We start from the raw sequence: 20,029 nt of genomic DNA, 5'->3' as shown, positions 1-20,029 counted from the left end.
GGCCCAGAATTGTGGGTATGTGAGAGAGTTGACGATCTGGAGAGGCAGGGTCTGGTTTCCAAGCGCTCAGCCCATTGTGTGTTTGTGCCAGCCATGGGGCAGACGCAGAAGTGCACAGCTCCAGCACTGTCCACATAGGGCCTGCCCCATCACCCAGGCAACTGTGCTCCCCCAGGTGCAGCGCTTTATGGGTGACGTGCTCCCCACCCTCTGGGAGAATTTCTGCCCTGGGCTTCATGGCCGGGATCCAGGAACCCCCAGAAGAGTCCCCGTCCCCTGCTTGCAGCTGTGAGACACGCTCTGGGGAGGAAGTAGGGAGCCCAGCCAAGCCAGCGGGTGACTCAGCATCGCCCGCGTTCTCCACCAGATGTGCTGCTGGAGGAGAGGAGGTGGGTGAGCTGCAGAAGAGTGAATGGGGTCCAGGCAGGCGCCAAGGAATGGAGGATGCTTTGTCCAAAAAGGATCTGCCCTGCTCTACCTCTAGAGAGAGGCTGGTCTCCCGCCTCCAACATGACAGCAAGGCCATGCTGAGCTTTCTAAGAGTCCTTGTGAGGTCTCCCTGCCCAATGTGAGCAGAGCGCACGTGATTTGCGGTTTGCTGCTAGGTCTATAAATCCCCCAGGGCTGAGACACCAGCCCTGTAGCTTTCCACAGACGGTGACGATGCTGCTCCTGATCCTGCTGCCCGTGGCTTTTCTCCTGCCCCCTGGGGTTGGGGCTGGTGAGTGTGGGGGGGGATCAGCGTTTGTGGGGAACAGAGCAAGGAGCTCTCTGGGCTGTCTGCAAATTCTGGCTCCTCCCCAGAGTCAGATGTTTCTGCCAGGGTGATGGGTGGTTCCTGGAATCCAGCTAGGGGAGGGTTTGAAGGTGGGGGTGAGGGAGCCTGGGTGATAGAGCTAGAAACAACGTAGAGCTCCTGAGAGAGAGATGCTGAGAGCAGCAGAGACACACGGAGGATCTCAAGTAGGATTGCGGAAAAGGGTCGGATTCTGAGGGCCCAGGGCTGTTAGATTTTGTGAGGCCCCCTAGGCTCTGGGTGTATCCGGTGCCCACCTCACCCCTCCTTCCGCTCCAGAATGACCAAAAGGAAAACGGTTTTGGTGACCACACATTTTCGGCTGAAAACTGCCCCAAACGAGCACTTTTCAAAATCATTTTCCCAAGCAAAAAGCCAAAACGTGGGAGGTAAAGAGATGCTTTCTGGGAAATGTTTCATGGTGTAGAAAATCCCATTTTCTTTCTTTCTTTCTGGAGTGGGATAGGGCACTTCCCTGGGGAGTGCAGGGTGGTGGATTCAAGTCCCACCAACCCTGGGAGCCAGTGGGACAGCAAGCAGCAGACTGAAGGCAGGCCGCCTTCTACCCTAACCCCTACCCCTGTAAATACCTGGCATACATAGCAGTGGCTCCATGACCTTCCCCACCCCACATCCACAACAGGCCCCAGACCCACCCGCCACACACAGCTCTCCAGTACCGATCAATTGGAGCTGCAGGATCAGTTTCTTTCTTTCGTTCATTAGCTCGAAAAAGTACGGTTGGGTTTGGAGCAGCCCTGATTGTCACTGGGGTTGAAGGAGAAGACAAAAAAACAACAGGGGATGTAATGGTCCCCTTCTGGTGGAAGTTGGTCCCCAAAGATATTAACACAAGTCATTATGATTACTGCCCTGCTCCTGTTGCGTTGGGCACTGATTCTACCCGCAGCCTGGTGAGAGCTGTAAATTTACCCTCTGGCCCCATGTCATGTCCAAGGTGTGGCAGAGCTGATGAGAGAGCAGGTTTCCAGACACAAGTATCCCCCATGGACAGCATTGGAGGGTTAAGGTTATGCTTAAGGATAACAGTTAAGGTGAAGGTTAAGGTTGTACGGACTTTCTTCCAGAATGGGAAACTTGCTCCCATCACAGCAAGAGGATGTGGCTTTTTGTGTGACCCTGGTCTCCCCACAGGTGAGATCATCGGGGGGCATGAAGCCAAACCCCACTCCAGACCTTACATGGCCTATCTGAACATACAACGTGGAATAAAGAACGTGCACTGTGGAGGCTTCCTGGTGACAAGAAACTTCGTGCTGACGGCTGCTCACTGCAAGGGAGAGTAAGTGCCTCTGGGATGGGGATGTGGGGGCAGGTCGGGGGACAGGGAGAACCTGGAGCTCTGGGGCACGGAGCTGGACAGGCTGGGAGAGCAGGGCCAAGGTATCTGATCGGCTTCACGGGTCGATGAGTCTCCAGAGACCTCTGCAAATTACGGCCCAGACTCAGCACTGGGTAAGTCAGTGACCCAACCTGGGGTCTGCCCCATTGTGCAAAGTAAGGTAGGGAGGGGCTCACAGCCCTAGGGCAGCTCTGCAGGGGGTGAGGGGAATGAAGGGATCTGAGTCCCAGACTGCCCTGCCCCCACCCCAACCCCACGATCAGAATGGATGAGCCAAACCAACATGTGTCCAACCCCTGCCCCTAATGCCCCAAGTGCTGCTCTTGGTTTTTACAGCAGCATCACTGTTATCCTGGGAGCCCAGAACGTCAAACAACAAGAATCAAGCCAACAAGTGATCCCCGTGCAATGGCAGATCCGCCACCGGCAACACAATAGTGAGACTGGAAACAATGACATCATGCTGCTGCAGGTACTGCCCCCATCCCATCCCCCGCCCCCAGTGACCTCACACTGCTGCAGGTACCGCCCCATCCCATCCCCCCACCCCCAGTGACCCCTCACTGCTGCAGGTACCGCCCCATCCCATCCCCCACCCCCAGTGACCCCTCACTGCTGCAGGTACCGCCCCCATCCCATCCCCCACCCCCAGTGACCTCACACTGCTGCAGGTACCGCCCCCATCCCATCCCCCCACCCCCAGTGACCCCTCACTGCTGCAGGTACCGCCCCCATCCCATCCCCCCACCCCCAGTGACCCCTCACTGCTGCAGGTACCGCCCCCATCCCATCCCCCCACCCCCAGTGACCTCACACTGCTGCAGGTACCGCCCCATCCCATCCCCCCACCCCCAGTGACCTCACACTGCTGCAGGTACCGCCCCATCCCATCCCCCACCCCCAGTGACCTCACACTGCTGCAGGTACCGCCCCCATCCCATCCCCCCACCCCCAGTGACCTCACACTGCTGCAGGTACCGCCCCCATCCCATCCCCCGCCCCCAGTGACCTCACATGGCTGCAGGTAGCCATAGCCCCATCCCCTCTGATCTCGGACTGCCGCATGGCCGTGCATTAGCTGTAACTTGTCTCTCCTTGGATTCTGTCTCCCGTATTACCTTGAAGCTTCATATTCACTCTGGTGCTTTTGCTCTTGCTTTTCCATAGCTGCAGAAACCCGCACACCTCAACAGCGAAGTCGGACTCCTCCGCTTGCCCCCTGCCAACCAGCAAGTGGAGCCCGGGACCGTGTGCAGCGTCGCTGGCTGGGGCCGGACACGAGCAAATAGAAAAGGGGGCTCAGAGATGCTCCAGGAGGTGAATTTGACGGTGCAGGATGATTCGGAGTGTCAGCGTATTCCTGAAGTGAAAAATCACAAATACAACTCCACCACCATGATGTGTGTGGGGGACCCAAAGAAGCCCCAGGCCTCTTTTAAGGTAAAACTCACCCGCCACCTTGATAGACCCTCACTAGTAATAACAGTGTTTCTGCTGCCATTGGGTCCAAGAGGAAAATCCGGGATCAGTTTCCACTGCGCTAGGTGCTGTACAAATGAATTGACAATAGCTTTCTTCTTGCCAGGGAGGGAGAGACCAGCTGGGGGCTGGCGCACATGACCTACGAGGAGAAGCTGAGGGATCTGGGTTTCCTAGGTGGGGGTGGAATCTCCATCCCTAGAGGTGTTGAAGTCCCTGCTTGACCAAGCCCTGCCTGGAGTAGTTGTTGGGTCCTTCCCCCTCGATGGCCTCCTGAGGTCTCTGCCAACTCTAGGATTGTATGGTTGCATGAAGGGTTGGGATGCTATTGAGACAGACTAGGATGTGGGGGATCCATGTGAAGACAGCAGGGACAGGGGGTGGCATCCCTGAAGTGCTCCTCAGTGCTTGAAGAACACGACTGGCTGATCCATTCTCCATCAGTGGCTTGTTCTGTGTTGCAGGGCGACTCCGGGGGGCCCTTGGTGTGCGATGAAGTAGCCCAGGGCATCGTCTCCTGGGGATCTCGCTCTGGGAAGCCCCCCAGAGTGTACGTCAAAGTCTCCACCTTCATCCCTTGGATTCAGGAAATGATGAGGAGGCTGCAACCCTTAGTCCAATTAGGAATCGCAACCTAGACCCGGAGCTCTGTCTCTTTGGGTACGTCTACACTAGCCCCCTAGCTCGAACTAGAGAGGCTAATGAGGGCGACCGAAATGGCAAACGAAGTGCGGGATTTAAATATCCCATGCTTCAGTCGCATGTTCCCAGGCGGTCGCCATTTTGGAAATTGACTATCCCGGAAGAACTAGGGCAGAGAAGGGCGATTCCGAAATAAATCCCTTACTTGGAATGACCAGTTAAACCTCATTCCATGCGAAGTAAGGGGTTTATTTTGGAATCGCCCTTCTCTGCCACGTGTAGACACGGGCCGTTCTTCCGGGCTAGTCTATTTCCAAAATGGCGACCAGCTGGGAACATGCGAATGAAGCACGGGATATTTAAATCCTGCTCTTCATTTGCAATTTCAGTCACCCTCATTCGCCTCCCTAGTTCAAAGTAGAGGGCTAGTGTAGACGTACCCTTCTGTCCTTAAGTTTGGCCCAGATACATGGACTGCTTTGCAAAGCAGCTGAGGCTACCCCCCCTCCCCAAGCTGAACCCCCCACACTTCAGTGCCCAACCGAGGAGGACAATGCCCGGGAGCCTAGGGGAGTTACGAGCCAGTTTCAATCCCATTACTGTTCGATTCCCTGGCAATCCCATCTCAGACTTTTCCCCAGGGTCAGACATGGGCCCGGGCTGCCAACTCTTCTCACTGGATGGACTGGATGTCATTTGTGGCATCCGGTCCGGGAGAGGAGAACCTCAGTCGAGCCAAACCTTAAGGGGGCCCGGTGGTTTGTAGCTCTCCCCCCATGTCAGCCCGTTGAGCGGTTGTTTAGGGGAAATCCTCGTCATTTCCTGACCTGCTGAGTTGTATGAAACCTTCTGTCTGCCCTGTGCTCACTGGGCCTCTTAGAATCATATCATAGAATCCTAGGACTGGAAGGGACCTCGAGAGGTCATCGAGTCCAGCCCCCCGCCCTCAAGGCAGGACCAAGCTCCGTCTACACCATCCCATCTTCTCCATCTTCATCCCCCCAAGGCAGTCCCGGCCCGGTCTGAACAGAGCCTTGGGAACTAGTTCAAAGGAAGGGAATATAGCAAAGGATCCGCAAGTGATTTCCAATCGAGTAAGTGCTCTGAGGGTCTCCTTCTGCCCTGCCCCGCTGAGCAACCAGCTGCCTGTCGCTCGCTGCTTCAGAGCCAGCAATGAATAAAAACCGAGTTGCCAAACAGCAAATTTGTAGCTTCTTGAACGCTGCCAACCTCGGAACCCCCCCTAGTAAGGAGCTGTAACCAGGAGTGGGTTAGGATCCTGGGGGGAATTCACCCCAGGGCTGGAGCAGTTCACACGGGGTCTGATAAAACCAAAAAGAAACTCATACGTGAGAAGGATAAAACACTTCTGCTCAGCGCTCGTGACTCTGGTTGGCCACTGAGGCGCCCAGCCCACCGCCCTGCCAACAGAACACCCTTTAGGCCAGAAGACTAAAAAGGGGCAAATATAGGTTATGTCTAAACTGTGGGGTTTTCTGGGATCCCAGATGTAGCCCGGAAAAGTCCCCGCCACGTCCAGGAAATGCATTTTCCCTTCTGCTTTTTTTTGCAGAAGAGGAGAGACGCTCTTTCGGGGATCCCTGTCTACCTCGTTCTAGGACGAATAAGGGCTCCTCCAAAAGAGGAGTCTTTTCCATAATTTGGCCCAAATGGTGGGAAAGCCTCTTCCAGAAAAGGAATCAGAAAAAGCGGCTCCAATTGTGGAGAGCAATTGGCGTCGCTTTTTCCAACAAAAGGTTATAGTCTAGACCAAGCCATAAAGACATAAAGCCCATAAAGACAACCCTGGAAGACCATAAGACACAAACGGCCATATTGGGTCAGACTAAAGGTCCAACTTGCCCCCTATAAAGTCCCTCGCCCAACTCTCTGCTTCGCTGCTCCTGTTTGCTAGCTCCTCTGTTTGCTCAGGAGTAGACTTTTTAAAGCCCTCACCTTCCTGAATAGCCCTCTGGTTAAGGCCTGATGGGTGTGAAAATGATGAGATCGCAAAGCCTCCTTAAGAAGCTCTCTGCCGTATGTAGCAGGCTGCTGGCCGGAGCACACGGTCCTCCAAACCCGCTCAGCACACGGTCCTCCAAACCCGCTCAGCACACGGTCCTCCAAACCCGCTCAGCACACGGTCCTCCAAACCCGCTCAGCACACGGACAGCCACAGAAATCCATTTCCACTCCATGCATCTGATGAAGTGGGTCTTTGCCCACGAAAGCTCACGCTCCAATACGTCTGTGAGTCTAGAAGGTGCCACCGGACTCCTCGTTGCTTATGCAGATTCAGATGAACACGGTCTCCCCTCCGTTACTTGTCACACAAATAAACACGCTCAGCGCTCAGCAGCAAGAAAATGGGACCGATGTGGTAAGTCTGAAAGAACTGGGTTTTGTTCGTCTGGAAAGGAGAAGACTGAGAAGGGACAGGAGAGCAGTTTTCAAGTATCTAAAAGGGTGTCACAAGGAGGAGGGAGAAAAATTGTTCTCCTTGGACTCTGAGGGTAGGACAAGAAATAATGGGCTTAAACTGCAGCAAGGGAGGTTGAGGCTGGACGTTTAACACTGGACATTGGACATTAAACACAGTGGTTAAACACTGGAATAAATTACCCAGGGGGATTGTGGACTCTCCATCTCTGGAGATATTTAAGATCAGGTTGGACGGACACCTGTCGGATGGTCTAGATGGTGCTTGGTCCTGCCGTGAGGACAGGAGGCTAGGCTGGATGACCTCTCAAGGTCCGGTCCCGTTCTAGGATCCTAGGATGGGATTCTGGGTCTCTGACAGTCCTGACTAAACACCATGTCTCAGGTGGGACACCCAAACCAGAGTCACTCTGTGACCCAGCTGAAGTTCTCATGAGACCAGCTCCTGGAAGAGTGGAAAATACCGACACCTCTGGGGCTGGTGTGGGGAGCGATCTGGGGTGCTGGGTGAGCTTGGTCCAGCCACACCCTTGCGTGTGAATCCAGCTGATGTAGCCTTCTCCAGCCCAGCCCAACGCATAGCCCCCTCTTCCCCAAACCAGCGTGGTGTCCTAGAGACTTGGGGCCCTACACAGGATATTGTGGAGCTCAGAGTGAAGTAGGCGTCTGCTCACAGTGAGCATGCAGGACTACGATCCCCCCCCCCACACACACACACACACACTTCTGGGGCAAAACTGAGCAGAGGCAGTGCTGTAAAACTAGGGGCACTGGGGCAGGGAGAGGCTGCAGCATTGGTGAACCTGACACCAGCCCTGTAATGGGGGATGCACTGGCTGGAGGCAGGGATGGACATGGGGGTCTTTGCCCTATGAAGGCATCTCTGATCCGGCCCCATGGCAGGGGTCTGCCTGGTTCAGGGATATGGAACGATATGGGGGCCTTTTCCCAGTAGGGCATCTGTGATGTAGTGGGGGTACCTGGCTGGTTTCTATGCTGCTGGCTCTGGGGTAACCCAGCAAAACAGGATGAGTCATTATGCAAAGGGTGTCTCAACCTGTCTGACCAGCCATCCCCCATGGAGAGGAACAAAGGAAGGTGGATGCTGCCCTGGCTGGGGGGCAGGGGTGGAGGAGAGGGAGTTTAGTTTCAGTCTGGAAAGCAGGGGAGAAGGAGCTGGGGAGGGGGCTGGGATTCCCCCATCTCAAGGGGGCACTGAGGCCTCTTAGCCCCAGTTCTTGTAACCTGATGACATCTGTGCTGTGTGGTATGATGGAGAAGCAATCAACTACCTCCATTCTACTGGCTGAGGGAGTCTGTGCCATTTTGGGGGTGCAGGAGACGGGGGACCCCAACACGTCATCACAGCATCTCTGGTCTGTGGTCACTGTCGCTGACACACAGTTGTGGCCTTCCCCAGCTGTTCCTGTCCCCCCAGGGGCATTTGTGTCAGGCCCCTGAAAACCACAGAGGAGAGGAGACAGCAGCTGATGTTAACAAGCAGATTGGGGGGAGGAGCTATGGGGCTGCCTTTCCTGCGACTGCCCTGACCGACGTGCTGTGTGCTGCCGGGGAGCAGTATGGCGTAGTGATGAGCGCCCGGGGCTGCGCCTCCAGCCGGCTAGGTTGTGTTCCCAGCTCTGCGAGTGGGCGACCTTGGAGAAGTTATGGCCCCTCTCTGTGCCTCAGTTTCCCCATTTGAAGCTAATGACCCTACACATGTTGAGATGCCCTAACTGGAGGAGCTAGGGGCTCAGATGCTCATACACATGTAGGCTCGGTCCGGGATCATACACTTCAACAACATCCAATCCAGGAGGGAGACGGTAGAGAGAATTGTTCAAACAAGACAGTTTTTATTAAAAAGTGCTCCCCCCCCCCCCCCCCGTTTCGACTGTTTCTTTTTCGAACAAGTGTCTGTTTTTTCCCCCATAATATTTGGAAACACACAATTCTTTGTTTTGGCCCCAGAATCACTCCGCGATACTTCCAGGGTTCCCATCCTTTGGCTCGGAATCATAAATAATAAAATGACAAGGGGTGATTAGGGATTTGGAGGGTAGAAAACTCCTGAAGAATATAACGGATATAAAAACGGTCAACATTTGTAGAGGGCATATATAATTCAACAGGGAAAATTCCAGTCTAGTTCCATGCCGCTTACAACGTGGCTTTTTGTCCCACAAAAGTTTATGCCCAAATAAATCTGTTAGTCTTTAAGGACCCTAAGGGGACACCCAATGGAATGAAACAAACCAAAGGACGTTTTTCTTCACACAGCACACAGTCAACCTGTGGAACTCCTTGCCAGAGGAGGTTGTGAAGGCCAGGACTTTAAGGGTTCAAGAAAGAACTAGATAAATTCACAGAGGTAAGGTCCATCAATGGCTACTAGCCAGGATGGGTAGGAATGGTGTCCCCAGCCTCTGTTTCTCTGGAGGTGGGTGATAGAGGAGGGATCGCATGAGGATTCCCTCCCTCTGGGTCACCTGGCATTAGTCACTGTCAGCAGACAGGATACTGGGCTAGACGGACCTTTGGTCTGACCCGGTATGGCTGCTCTTATGTTCTTTTGTCCCAGGTCACAGTTGGATACAGTCTCATATGGCTACCCTTTCGATACTTGTCACTCTCGCTCCAGAATCCTCTAGGCTGATGAAAAACCCTGTACCTATGGGGGGAATTCTAATGACTCAGAAGGAAAAGTTGCCACCAAATGTTGTTTTGGGGTAGTGGAGCATGTGGGTCGGGTGCAGGGCGACCTGGGGCTAGAAGAGAGACAGATGCAAAGTAAAAAGCCAGGCCGACCAAGCTGGGACACACAGCACCACGGCCCTGAGAAACAGCTAAGAGCGGTGGCTTTTTGGGCACAGAGTCTTGACGGGAGAGGCGGGCTTCGGACTGTGAACAGAGGCGCTGTCTGCTGCTGTTTGGTTCCAACCGTGGTCAGGGAAACAGGACTTGAGCTATTCCTTGTGAATCAACTGGAGCACAGCAAAGCCAACCCCAGACTCCGTTGTCCAATTCTGCTCCCAACCCGAGTACCCTCATGGTCCCGAATGTTGACCGGTCGCGTGGAAAAACAAGAGAACAGAATAAAGTTTCCGACATTGACGGGGCATTGCTAGGTGCTCAAGGATCTCAGAACTGAGCCCTTTGCTACATTTCTCTCACACTAAAATATAAAATACTGTGATCTAAAGCATCTTGGGTCCCACGTAGACACAAATCCCCCGGGGGCAAAATTTGCCTTGTCAAGGGGAAGGACGCCTTTAACTCAGTTTCTGCAGCATTTCATTGACCCAGGGGATGAAGTGGGAGATTCTCGTGTAGATGCTGGGGGGGTGCCCATTCAGATCGCCACTGGAGACGATGCCACGGACAGTCCCATTGCACACCAGGGGCCCGCCGGAATCACCCTGCCAGGAAGGCGAAAAACATCAGTGATCAACCAACAGAAAAGGCAATTTCTATACAATTGAAATTTTCCATAGAAAACCATCCGTTTTCCCTTTTCCCTTGCAGGAAATCGAAAGGGTGTTTTTTTTCCATTTCAGGATTGTCCCACTCAAATCAGAATGTTTTTCCTAAAAGGACCTAAAGCATTTCATTTGGAATCCGTTCTGCAAAATGTTAAGCTGTTTTTCCCTAGTTGTGCATGGGCCTCCATTGCTGTAGGAGCCACCGACTTTGCCTGGGAGGGTCCTTGGTTCTGCCATCCAGCCTACAGACTACAACTCCCAGGATGCCTTGGGAGAAAAGGAGGGAAACTTTTGCTCTCTCCCAAGCAGTGCAGGGAGAGAGTGGGAGGGGCCATTTCCAGGCCAGGGGCCGGTGGCCATTGTCCCTAGAGGAGAGAGGCCTGCAGAGAAGGTGCTGGAAGTCACCAGGGCTGTTGGCAAAGTGCTTCAGGGTGACTGTGGGGCCGGAGAGTGGCCAAGGGAGCTGCTCAGGGCCCCAGAGCTGCTGGTGTCTGGTGGGGCCTGCTCCAGAGACAGAGGGATTGTGCAGTTGTGTGTGCATCAGTCCAAGCAACACCACCTCCTGCCCAGGGCTGTCTCCTCTCCAGCTGCTGGTCTCCCAGCACATGGATACTAGCCAGTGTTTAGGTGCTGAGATCCAGAGGGATGACAGAATAACTGGGGGCTGGCTTAAATGCCAGGGTGACACATGTTATTTATTCCCGTGCACTTGGTTAATTGACTTAATTCACTTTGGGTATGTCTACACTAGCCACCCTAGTTTGGACTAGGGTAGTTATATAGTCATTTGAACTTGCAAATGAGTCCCGGGATTTAAATATCCCGGGCTTCATTTGCATGTTCCCGGGCGCTGCCATTTTTAAATATCCAGTAGCTTGAACTACCTGCCCGCGGCTACAGGCGGCACAGGCTAGGTAGTTCAAATTAACGTTCTTAATTCGAACTACCGTTACTCCTCATTGCAGAAGGAGTAACGGGAGTTGGAATTAGGAGCTTTAGTTGGAATTATCTAGCCCGTGCTGCATGTAGCCACGGGCAGGTAGTTCGAACTACGGGTCATTTAAAAATGGCGGCACCCGGGAACATGCAAATGAAGCCCTGGATATTTAAATCCCAGGCTTCATTTGCATGTTCGAATGACTACATTAGCCTAGTCGGAACTAGGGTGGCTAGTGTAGACATACCCTTTTAGTCTGTTAAACCCGGTGTCTTTAGGCTGTTAAATGGAGGGAGGTGAATTCTAATGGAATCAATTAGAGGTGTATGATTTATCCTTTATGGAATCACGGAATCATAGGGCAGGCATAGACCTCAGGGGTCACCGAGTCCAGCCCCCTGCCCAAAGCAGGACTGACCCCAACTCAATGATCCCAGCCAGGGCTTAGTCAAGCCAGGACTTTAACACCTTGAGGGATGGAGATTCCACCCCCTCTCTAGGGAACCCATTCCACTGCTTCCCTGCCCATTCCTCCTTTAATTTCTATCTTCATTTCCCTCCGCCGAGTCCTCTCCATTCTGGTGTATTTATAGCCCGATCAGACCCCTCTCAGGATGAATTTTAGGCTAACCTAGCCCAGGTGATTTCTTCCCTCTCCTTAGACCCGTTCTCCAGTCAGTTCCATCCACTCTTCGCCCCTACTACAGCCGAGATCCCTTTTCCTGGAATGGGACTGCCCAGAATTTTACACCAAGTTCCTGCTGAGATCTGTCCAGAGCCTTCTCTCTACTGGAGGCACCTTGCCTGCTCCATCGTAGGAGCACCTCGGCCTTTCTTCTGGGTGTGGACGTGGGCCACAGGTGTCCTGTAGTCATCCTGTGACTCCTTCTCCCCCCGTGGTTACCAACGGATGAGCCCCCAGCTCACATCAGCAACTTTTGCGACATGTTCGTAGGCGCAGGAACCCCACTTAAATTTGAACCCGTTTCCACCCTGAGCAGCTTGGACCTCCTAGGTGCTGGTCTCCCTGGCTGGCTGTATTTCCCATGATGCACCATGGGATGCTTCCTTGGGGAAGTGAATCGTCCCAGGGGCATGGCCACATTGGTTCCCCCCAGCTCTTTTCCCCGGAGAACTTTAGAATCGTAGAACACTAGAACCGGAAGGGACCTCGAGATGTTGAGTCCAGTCCCTTGCCCTCATGGCAGGACCAAATACCGTCTAGACCATCCCTGATAGACATTTCTCTAACCTGCTCTTCAATATGTCCAGTGATGGAGAGTCCACAACCTCCCACAACCTTGCTGCCCCTCCAGTGGTGGGGAGGGGGATATGTACCTGGTATGCTGATTCGTTGGTTTGGGAGTTTCCGGCGCACAGCATTGTGGTGGGGTTGTAATGCCGGTACTGCTTTTGGCACAAATCCCCCAACACCACCTCCTGCTCCGCCTCCTGCAGCCTGTCGGTGCTGGTGTTCACGCCGGTCCGACCCCACCCGGCCACGCTGCACTTGGCGCCTGGGAGGAGGTGGTCGTTGGCCTCCGGCAGGGGAATGGTCCCTACCCATTCGTTCAGATCCGCACCGTGTGTCATCTGCCGGGGACAATAGAGAGTGGACCTGGATCAGGGCAGGTTCCGAAATGCTGTAGGGCAACACCAGCCAGCCGGAGCCTGGCTCTCTGTCCAGGGAATGAGTGTTGGTGGATGGGAGGCAGGGTGAGGGGCTGGGAGCAGTACCCTCGAAGTGGGAGGTCACTCCAGGTGGGGTCATGTGATGAAGGGGGAACCTGCTGTGTGAGGTCACTGGGGGCGGGGGATGGGATGGGGGTGGTACCTGCAGCAGTGTGAGGTCACTGGAGGCAGGAGGATGGGATGGGGGCGGTACCTGCAGCAGTGTGAGGTCACTGGGGGTGGGGGATGGGATGGGGGTGGTACCTGCAGCAGTGTGAGGTCACTGGAGGCAGGAGGATGGGATGGGGGCGGTACCTGCAGCAGTGTGAGGTCACTGGGGTTGGGGGATGGGATGGGATGATGGGATGGGGGTGGTGCCCTAGTAGTGTGAGGTAATGGGGCGGTACCTTCAGCAGCATGATGTCATTGTCATAGTTCTCGTTGTTGAAGTCGGGGTGCTGGACCCAGCGACGAACCCGGATCCGTTGCCAGTCCTGTCCTGGCTTCATAAAGTCTTTAACACCCAGATAGACAAAGATGTGACTGGAAAAGACAAGGGGGAGGGGAACGAAGGGGCATTAGGTCTTGTGGGGAGCAGGATGGGGATGCCACATCCCCTTGTGGAGGGACTCCATCCCTGCTCTTGTCCTGCAGTGTTCCCTCTAAGCTGGTCATTTTATAGCCATTCAGGAGAGAGTGAAATGTTGCCCAGCTGATTAGCAGAGTTCCCACAGCTCCCTTGGTGTTTATCTCGGTGGTGCACATTTACACATGCTTGGGTGCATATATAAAATTATTCCACACATGCATGGAAAAAATAGAGGGAGAACATTGCTGGCTGGTGACAATTTCTACATAAAGCTCTGTGACTGAGTAACACAGAGACCATCTCCTTATGGCTAGACTTTCTCCCTCTCCTTGTTGGCCAAAGAGATGCTAAAAGACTGACCGGTGCCCTGCTCTCCTATTCGGTGTTACCGATCATCCAGCTCTGTTGTCCATGTCTCAAGAAAGTCATTGATATATTGGAGAGAGGTCACTGACGAACCAGGAGTCGGATCGAAAGAGGGAAACCCGCCTTACATGGAGAAACTCAAGCTCAATTCAGTTCAAATTCCAAGGGTCTATCAAGGATTCTGTTTGTTTTCCTTTCTCGATGATTGTTTCATGGTACGAATTTTTAATGGGGACAGTAGCAAACCAGTGGGACAATTTGCCAAAGGTCATGGTGGGTTGTCCATCACTGGCCAGTTTTAATCAAGGTTGGCTTTTTGAAAACATCTGGGCTGTGTCTACACTGGCCACTTATTCCGGAAAATAAGTCGCTTTTCCGGAATAACTTGCCAGCTGTCTACACTGGCCCCTTGAATTTCCGGAAAAGCACTGATGATCCAATGTAAAATCATCAGTGTTTTTCCGGGAAAACTATGCTGCTCCTGTTCGGGCAAAAGTCCTTTTCCGGAAAACTGTTCCGGAAAAGGGCCAGTGTAGACAGCACAGATTGCTTTTCCACAAAAAAGCCCTGATCGTCAACATTGGCATGGACACTTTTCTGGAACACTTTTGCTGTTCTGTTTTAAGCATTTCCGGAAAAGGGTGCCAGTGTAGACGTAGCCCTGGTGTACATCAGTAGGAACTATGAGAAGGAAATTCTCTGGCCTGTTTTGCAGAAGATCATACAACGATCTTGAAATCTAGAAATCTTTGGTTTGATTGCAAGAAAGAAAACCCCTAAGATACTCACTTGAGGGTATCTTTGAAATATTAAATTTTACAATATCAAGTATCTAAAACAGTGCTACAAGGAGGAGGGAGGAAAAATTGCTCTTCTTGGCCTCTGAGGATAGGACAAGAAGCAACGGGCTTCAGTTGCAGCAAGGGACATTTAGGTTGGACATTAGGAAAAACTTCCTACCTGCCAGGGTGGTTCAACACTGGAATAAGTTGCCAAGGGAGGTTGTGGGATCTCCATCCCTGGAAATATTTGAGCTGGTTGGACAGACACCTGTCGGGGATGATTTAGATGGTGCTTGGTCCTTCTATGAGGGCAAGGGACTGGATTTGGTGACTTCTCAAGGACCCTTCTGCTTCTAGTGTTCTGTGGTCCTATGATCATTAAGAGTCAGGGTGAAACCACCTGACAGGTATGAAAAATAGAAGCTGAAGGCTGAGACTCCATCCTTGACTCACTCAGACGTGTCTGCTCTTGGATCAGTGCGAACTGGAAGACAATATGCTTTCGTTGATCTCTGCCGTACCACCATAGCTGGGCCACATATGGAGACATGAGATGAAGATGGTGGATATCCACCGCAAATATCCCGAGAGGCACTGTGCGGAGTTAGTTACAAAGAGGGAGGAGGGTGGAATCCGAGATGACTACGCTGGGCAGAAATATTCAAATAAGAAAAGGCTCAAGGAGTTTTGGTGCACCACTGCCATCTACTGGTGTGCAAGAAAGTAGCAGAAAGTAGCCCTGGCTGAGCCAATGACCCTGGAGGAAAGGTCACGGTGTGGGACAGAAGTGGTTGCTGAGTGCATCACAAAAGATATGGAAGTCCAGAAGGGTCCAGAGAGATTTGGCCCAGCCCCTCTAGATAGACCCTTCCCTCCTCCGGGGTTAGCGGGAGGTGAGAGGAAGTGGTGAAAGTTGACAGCAGAGATTGTATTGTTTTGTCTTCCTTTTATCACGGTCTTGGGTGTTCGCTTCTTAACTCCGTTCTTAGCCTACTGAGACCTGAAAGAACCATACCATGGATTTTTACCTACCCAGGCTCCATGTCTTTTTCTGCTTCCTGTGGCTAAGGATGAGTCTACAACGCGTTATTTTGGAATAATGGACGCTATTCCGAAATAACTGTGCAAGCATCTACACAGCAGTTCCGTTATTTCAAAATAACGTTGAAATAATGGGCGGTTTCCTCCGGATTCTGTGAACCTCATTCCACAAGGAATAACGCCTCTTCTGAAATAGTTATCTCGGAATAGCAGTAGCAGGATCGCTCCACTGCTGTTACTTCAAATAGCTCCTCCCCCAGGCCATTCACAGTAAGTACTCCCCAGAGCTCCCTGGGGTGCTAAATCGAGGTAGTGCGTTCATATTAGACTAATTTCCAGGCTTCCCTGTAGCGTAGACATGCTATTTTGAAATAAGCTATTTCAGAGTATTTCTTCTGGAATAGCTTCTTCCAAAATAAGTGTGTAGTGTAGATGTAACCTAAGGCAATGTCTTCACTACATGCCGGATCAACACAGCAGCAATCGATCCAGGGGTCTAGCATAGATGCAATACATCGGTTGACAATTGCTCTCCTGTTGACTACGTTTCTCCACCTCAACGAAACACAGAAGGGGAGTTTACTGGAGAATATCTCCCATCAGCACACCACAGTGAAGCCCTGTGGGAAAGTAGATTGAAGTCTGTTGGCTTCAGCTATGTTGTCTATGTGGCTGCAGTTGAATAACTTATCAGGGATGATCTAGACAGTGCTTGGTCTTGCCTTGAGGGCAGGGGACTGGACTCGATGACCTCTCGAGGTTCCTTCCAGTTCTAGTGTTCTGATTCTAATTTAGGTCAATCTCCCGTGGTAATGTAGCCCAACCCCATATCGAGGACCCTACGAGAACATCTAATGATAACTCGAGGGGAATGCTCTTGATGGTTGATACCATAGAATCATAGAGCTGGAAGAGACCTCAGGAGACTTTCAAATGAGAACTATCAAGAACCACATTTGTGGAGAACAAGGCAAAGGGTGTCTTTCGTGCTTGGAGAATGAATGACAGGCAGCATGAGAAACGTGCTAGATGCATAAAAGGATAGATGGCTGAGGATCATAAGCGAAGGTAGCAGGAAACCCTGAGGATTGGATCCACCTCTGGTAAAACCATTAAGTTCCATCCCTGATGTATATCAATTGCCTAGAACGTGATTCCGTTTGGAAGATTTCAAATCCCCAAAGTCAACTGGGAGAGTTCTTGATTGGCTAAGAACAACCGAGTGTCGAGAGTTTGAGAAGTAATGGCTGAGGGAAAAGACCTGAGAAGACACTAGGTTGCCACTGAGTGGACTTAGTGACAGGAGTTGTTCTTATACGACTGAAAATAATCATCAGCTGGAATGTTCTCCCGGAAGGGCAGGTAGTGTTTCGTGGGTTTGGGCTCTGACATGGAAAAGGCACCTGGGGAAATTCACAATTTTCATGTTCCATAAATGTCTAGTCTTTGGTCAACATATTGCTCAGGGGATGGAGAATGGGAAACGGGGCTTTCCCCCAGTAGGGGGCGCCATCCCTGATCCGACCCGAGGCTGGGAGTATGATTGGCCCAGCAGGCGGGAAATGGCACTTGGTATGGGTCCTTTTCGGGGGCCACCAGGAGGGGGAAAGGGGCGCGTCTTACCCTAGGTTGCAGTTGCAATGAGCCGCCGTCAACACCACGTCCTCCCGGATCAGGAACCCGCCGCAGCTTCCTGAGGAGCCGATTTGCACGTAGGCCATGTAGGGCCTGGGCGAGGCTTCGTGGCCGCTGATAACTCGAGCTGGGGAGAAACAGGGAGGGGGTCAGAAGAGAGGCTGGACCAGGAGACGAGTGGAACCCAGACCCTCATCCCTCAGTATCTCTGCTGGCTTGGGTCAGCCCCTTGGGCCCACATCCTGGCCTCAACATGGGATCAGCATCTCGGAGTCGTGCTCAGCTTGGACTCCACCAGTCCATTCTGTCTATCCCATCCCCGCTGTAATCTACATGTTTTCGCATGAACCTGTCCATACATGCAGAGCCATCCAGCTATTCGTCGGTCTGTGGGGCCACCCCATGGCCATCTCCCCACCTAATGAACTAGACCAGGGGTTCCCTATCCTCTCCCCAAGCCCGTAGTCCCATCTCCTGGCACCTAATTCTTCTCCACTACCCTGATGTGGGCTGCATCACTCGCGGTCCCCAACTACCCAGGTCTCACCTCTAGAGCGAGGGAAAGGTTTTTAAGCGACTGACAAATTTGCAAAACAATGCAACTTTGGGGCCTCCCCAGATGGGGTTTTTTGGTTGCAAAAATGGGGGGGAACATTTTTTTTTCCTGGGAAAATTCATTAGCTTTTGTTCTGGGCAGTGGGAAACAAAAAAATCACTTTTTAGTTTTGAAACGTTTTGTGTAGAAATGGAGTGAATTATTGCTTGAAAACAAATGTTTACAGCAGTGGTAATAAAGCCTCTAAATCAACCAGGAATCAAATGGAAAAAAAAAACCCTCATTTTGGGGTGGGGATGGAAACAAACCCCGAAAATAAAAATGACAGTTTTTGGGTGATAGATGTAAGCCCCTGAAAGCAAATGAAAATTAAATGAAACGGCCCCGGAACCACATTTTGCATCAAAATAGCTTCAAAATTCAGCTAACGAAGGAAAATAACGGTGACAAAAAACCTGATTGGGACCCCAAATGAAGCCAAAAAGGGGAGAAAAATCAAACTGAAGGATACAATTCAAAAGACACAGGGGAAAAAACGATCAGCGTTGGAACCATGTCTTCTTAGGGTTTTCATGCCAGTGAGAGAGAAATCCATTTGAGGATGAACCTCACTTTGGCCCAAGTTTTTGAACCCACACCTCAACCCCACTAAAGCCCAAGACATGAACCGGTGGCACAGCCGTACTCACCAGTATGAGGTCGTTCAGGCTGGAGAGAGTCCACAGCGAGCGGGAGGACGGCCGTGGAGAAGAGAAGAACCAGCAGCATCCTTGCTTCTAATCCAGACGCCGGGACTGGTGGGTCTGTCCCAGCCTTGGAGTTTATATAGAGCAGGCGGCGGGGAGGGGACCCCGGAAGAGGCGACCTGGGACACGCCAAGTTGCCTCCTCAGCTGCCAAGCAATTCCCAGCAGTGATGTGTCAAGGGGAGGGTTTCCTCTAGAGGAAAACTCTTGCCACATCCCCGCCTGCATCACCGGGTGCTTCCTTCCTGCAGTGGTGTTCTCCTGGCTCTGGTCCAGGATTGGGGCCAGTGCTGAGGCCTCCCAGCTGCAGATGGAGGAATCTGCCCATGTCTCTGTGGATCTTTAGATCCACAGGGGTTCTGGGCCAGCAGGGTACATTCTGCTGATCTGCGTGACCCTGGCTGGAGAGCCTGAAGCCGGTTGCCCAGATGAATCCCTCTCCCTGTCCCACCCAGTGGCCTCCCTTCTCAGTGGATTGGAGGTTCCCCCATGGGGTTTTGCTCGGACTTCCCCTGTGGCACTTCAGAGTCCCCTGCAGCCTCCGCATGACGGCCCTTGCACCCCGAGCTCAGGTGCCTTCCCCGTGTCTTATGGAGAAGCCAAAAACGGCAACCTGCCAGGCGTTTTCTTCAGCCCTCCCGTCATTAACTTGACCCCATCATAGAATATTAGAATCCCAGGGCTGGAAGAGACCTCAGGAGGCACCGAGTCCAGCCCCTGCCCAAAGCAGGACCAACCCAACTCAATCAACCCAGCCAGGGCTTGGTCAAGCAGGGACTTAAAAGCCTCTAGGAATGAAGATTCCACCCCCGCCCTAGGGAACCCAGCCCAGCGCTTCCCCACCTGCCTAGGGAAATCATTTTTCCTAATCTCCAACTGAGATCTCCCCCACTGCTCCTCATTCTGGCACCACTTCGGGTATGTCTACACTTCCAGCCTAGTTCGAACTAGGGTGGTAATGTAGGCAACCGGAGTTGCCAATGAAGCCCGGGATTTGAATTTCCCGGGCTTCATTTGCATAAAGCTGGGCGCTGCTATTTTTAAATTTCCGCTAGTGTTCATTTATGCAAATGAAGCCCGGGAAATTCAAATCCCAGGCTTCATTTGCAACTCCGGTTGCCTACATTACCACCCTAGTTCGAACTCGGGTGGTAGTGTAGACATACCCTGCGACCAGCCTCTCTCCAGCCTCTTGGGAATCCCCTTCAGGGAGTTGAAGGCTGCTCTCAAATCCCCCTCCCTCTTCTCGTCTGCAGACTAAACAAGCTCAAATCCTCCGGCCTCTCCTTGTAGGTCAAGTGCTCCAGCCCCTTTATCATTTTGATTGCCCTCTGCTGGACCCTCTCCAATGCAACCACATCCTTTCTGTTGTGGGGGGCCCAGAACTGGACACAATACTCCAGATGTGGCCTCACCAGTGAAGTAAAATAGGGAATAATCATTTCTCTACATCTGCTGGCAATGCTCCTCCTGATGCACCCTAATATGCCTTTAGCCTTCTTGGCT

At 52.4% G+C, this 20,029-nt stretch overlaps 2 protein-coding genes across 2 annotated transcripts; one reads left to right on the top strand and one right to left on the bottom strand.

The window, feature by feature from the left end:
- The first annotated feature begins 657 nt into the window (after window positions 1-657).
- Window positions 658-4,299, top strand: LOC102455484 (granzyme H-like). The gene is made up of 5 exons (XM_075911813.1): window positions 658-721; window positions 1,952-2,099; window positions 2,496-2,631; window positions 3,327-3,599; window positions 4,103-4,299. The coding sequence occupies exons 1-5, from the start codon at window positions 664-666 to the stop codon at window positions 4,274-4,276; spliced, it is 789 nt and encodes a 262-aa protein (XP_075767928.1). The 5' UTR covers window positions 658-663; the 3' UTR covers window positions 4,277-4,299.
- A 4,256-nt stretch (window positions 4,300-8,555) lies between these two features.
- Window positions 8,556-18,649, bottom strand: LOC102450790 (duodenase-1-like). Its single transcript, XM_006126700.3, has 5 exons — window positions 18,468-18,649; window positions 17,211-17,349; window positions 13,217-13,352; window positions 12,477-12,731; window positions 8,556-10,138 (listed from the first exon to the last, which is right to left on the bottom strand). Exons 1-5 carry the CDS (start codon window positions 18,544-18,546, stop codon window positions 9,992-9,994), a joined length of 756 nt encoding a protein of 251 aa, XP_006126762.2. The 5' UTR covers window positions 18,547-18,649; the 3' UTR covers window positions 8,556-9,991.
- Between the last annotated feature and the right edge of the window lie 1,380 nt (window positions 18,650-20,029).

This window comes from Pelodiscus sinensis, chromosome 30, assembly GCF_049634645.1.
Source record: "Pelodiscus sinensis isolate JC-2024 chromosome 30, ASM4963464v1, whole genome shotgun sequence".
In the NCBI taxonomy this organism is placed as follows: Eukaryota; Metazoa; Chordata; order Testudines; family Trionychidae; genus Pelodiscus; species Pelodiscus sinensis.
This window is presented reverse-complemented; position numbering and strand designations above follow the sequence as displayed.

Excerpts from the sequence above, each read along its gene's own strand:
- LOC102450790 (XM_006126700.3), bottom strand. The coding sequence starts at position 18,546 with ATGCTGCTGGTTCTTCTCTTCTCCACGGCCGTCCTCCCGCTCGCTGTG. Across the intron at positions 17,350-18,467 it reads GCCTGAACGACCTCATACTG|CTCGAGTTATCAGCGGCCAC; the intron begins GTGAGTACGGCT and ends GTTTCTCCCCAG. Across the intron at positions 13,353-17,210 it reads CATTGCAACTGCAACCTAGG|TCACATCTTTGTCTATCTGG; the intron begins GTAAGACGCGCC and ends TGTCTTTTCCAG.
- LOC102455484 (XM_075911813.1), top strand. The coding sequence starts at position 664 with ATGCTGCTCCTGATCCTGCTGCCCGTGGCTTTTCTCCTGCCCCCTGGG. Across the intron at positions 722-1,951 it reads GCCCCCTGGGGTTGGGGCTG|GTGAGATCATCGGGGGGCAT; the intron begins GTGAGTGTGGGG and ends GTCTCCCCACAG. Across the intron at positions 2,632-3,326 it reads ATGACATCATGCTGCTGCAG|CTGCAGAAACCCGCACACCT; the intron begins GTACTGCCCCCA and ends GCTTTTCCATAG.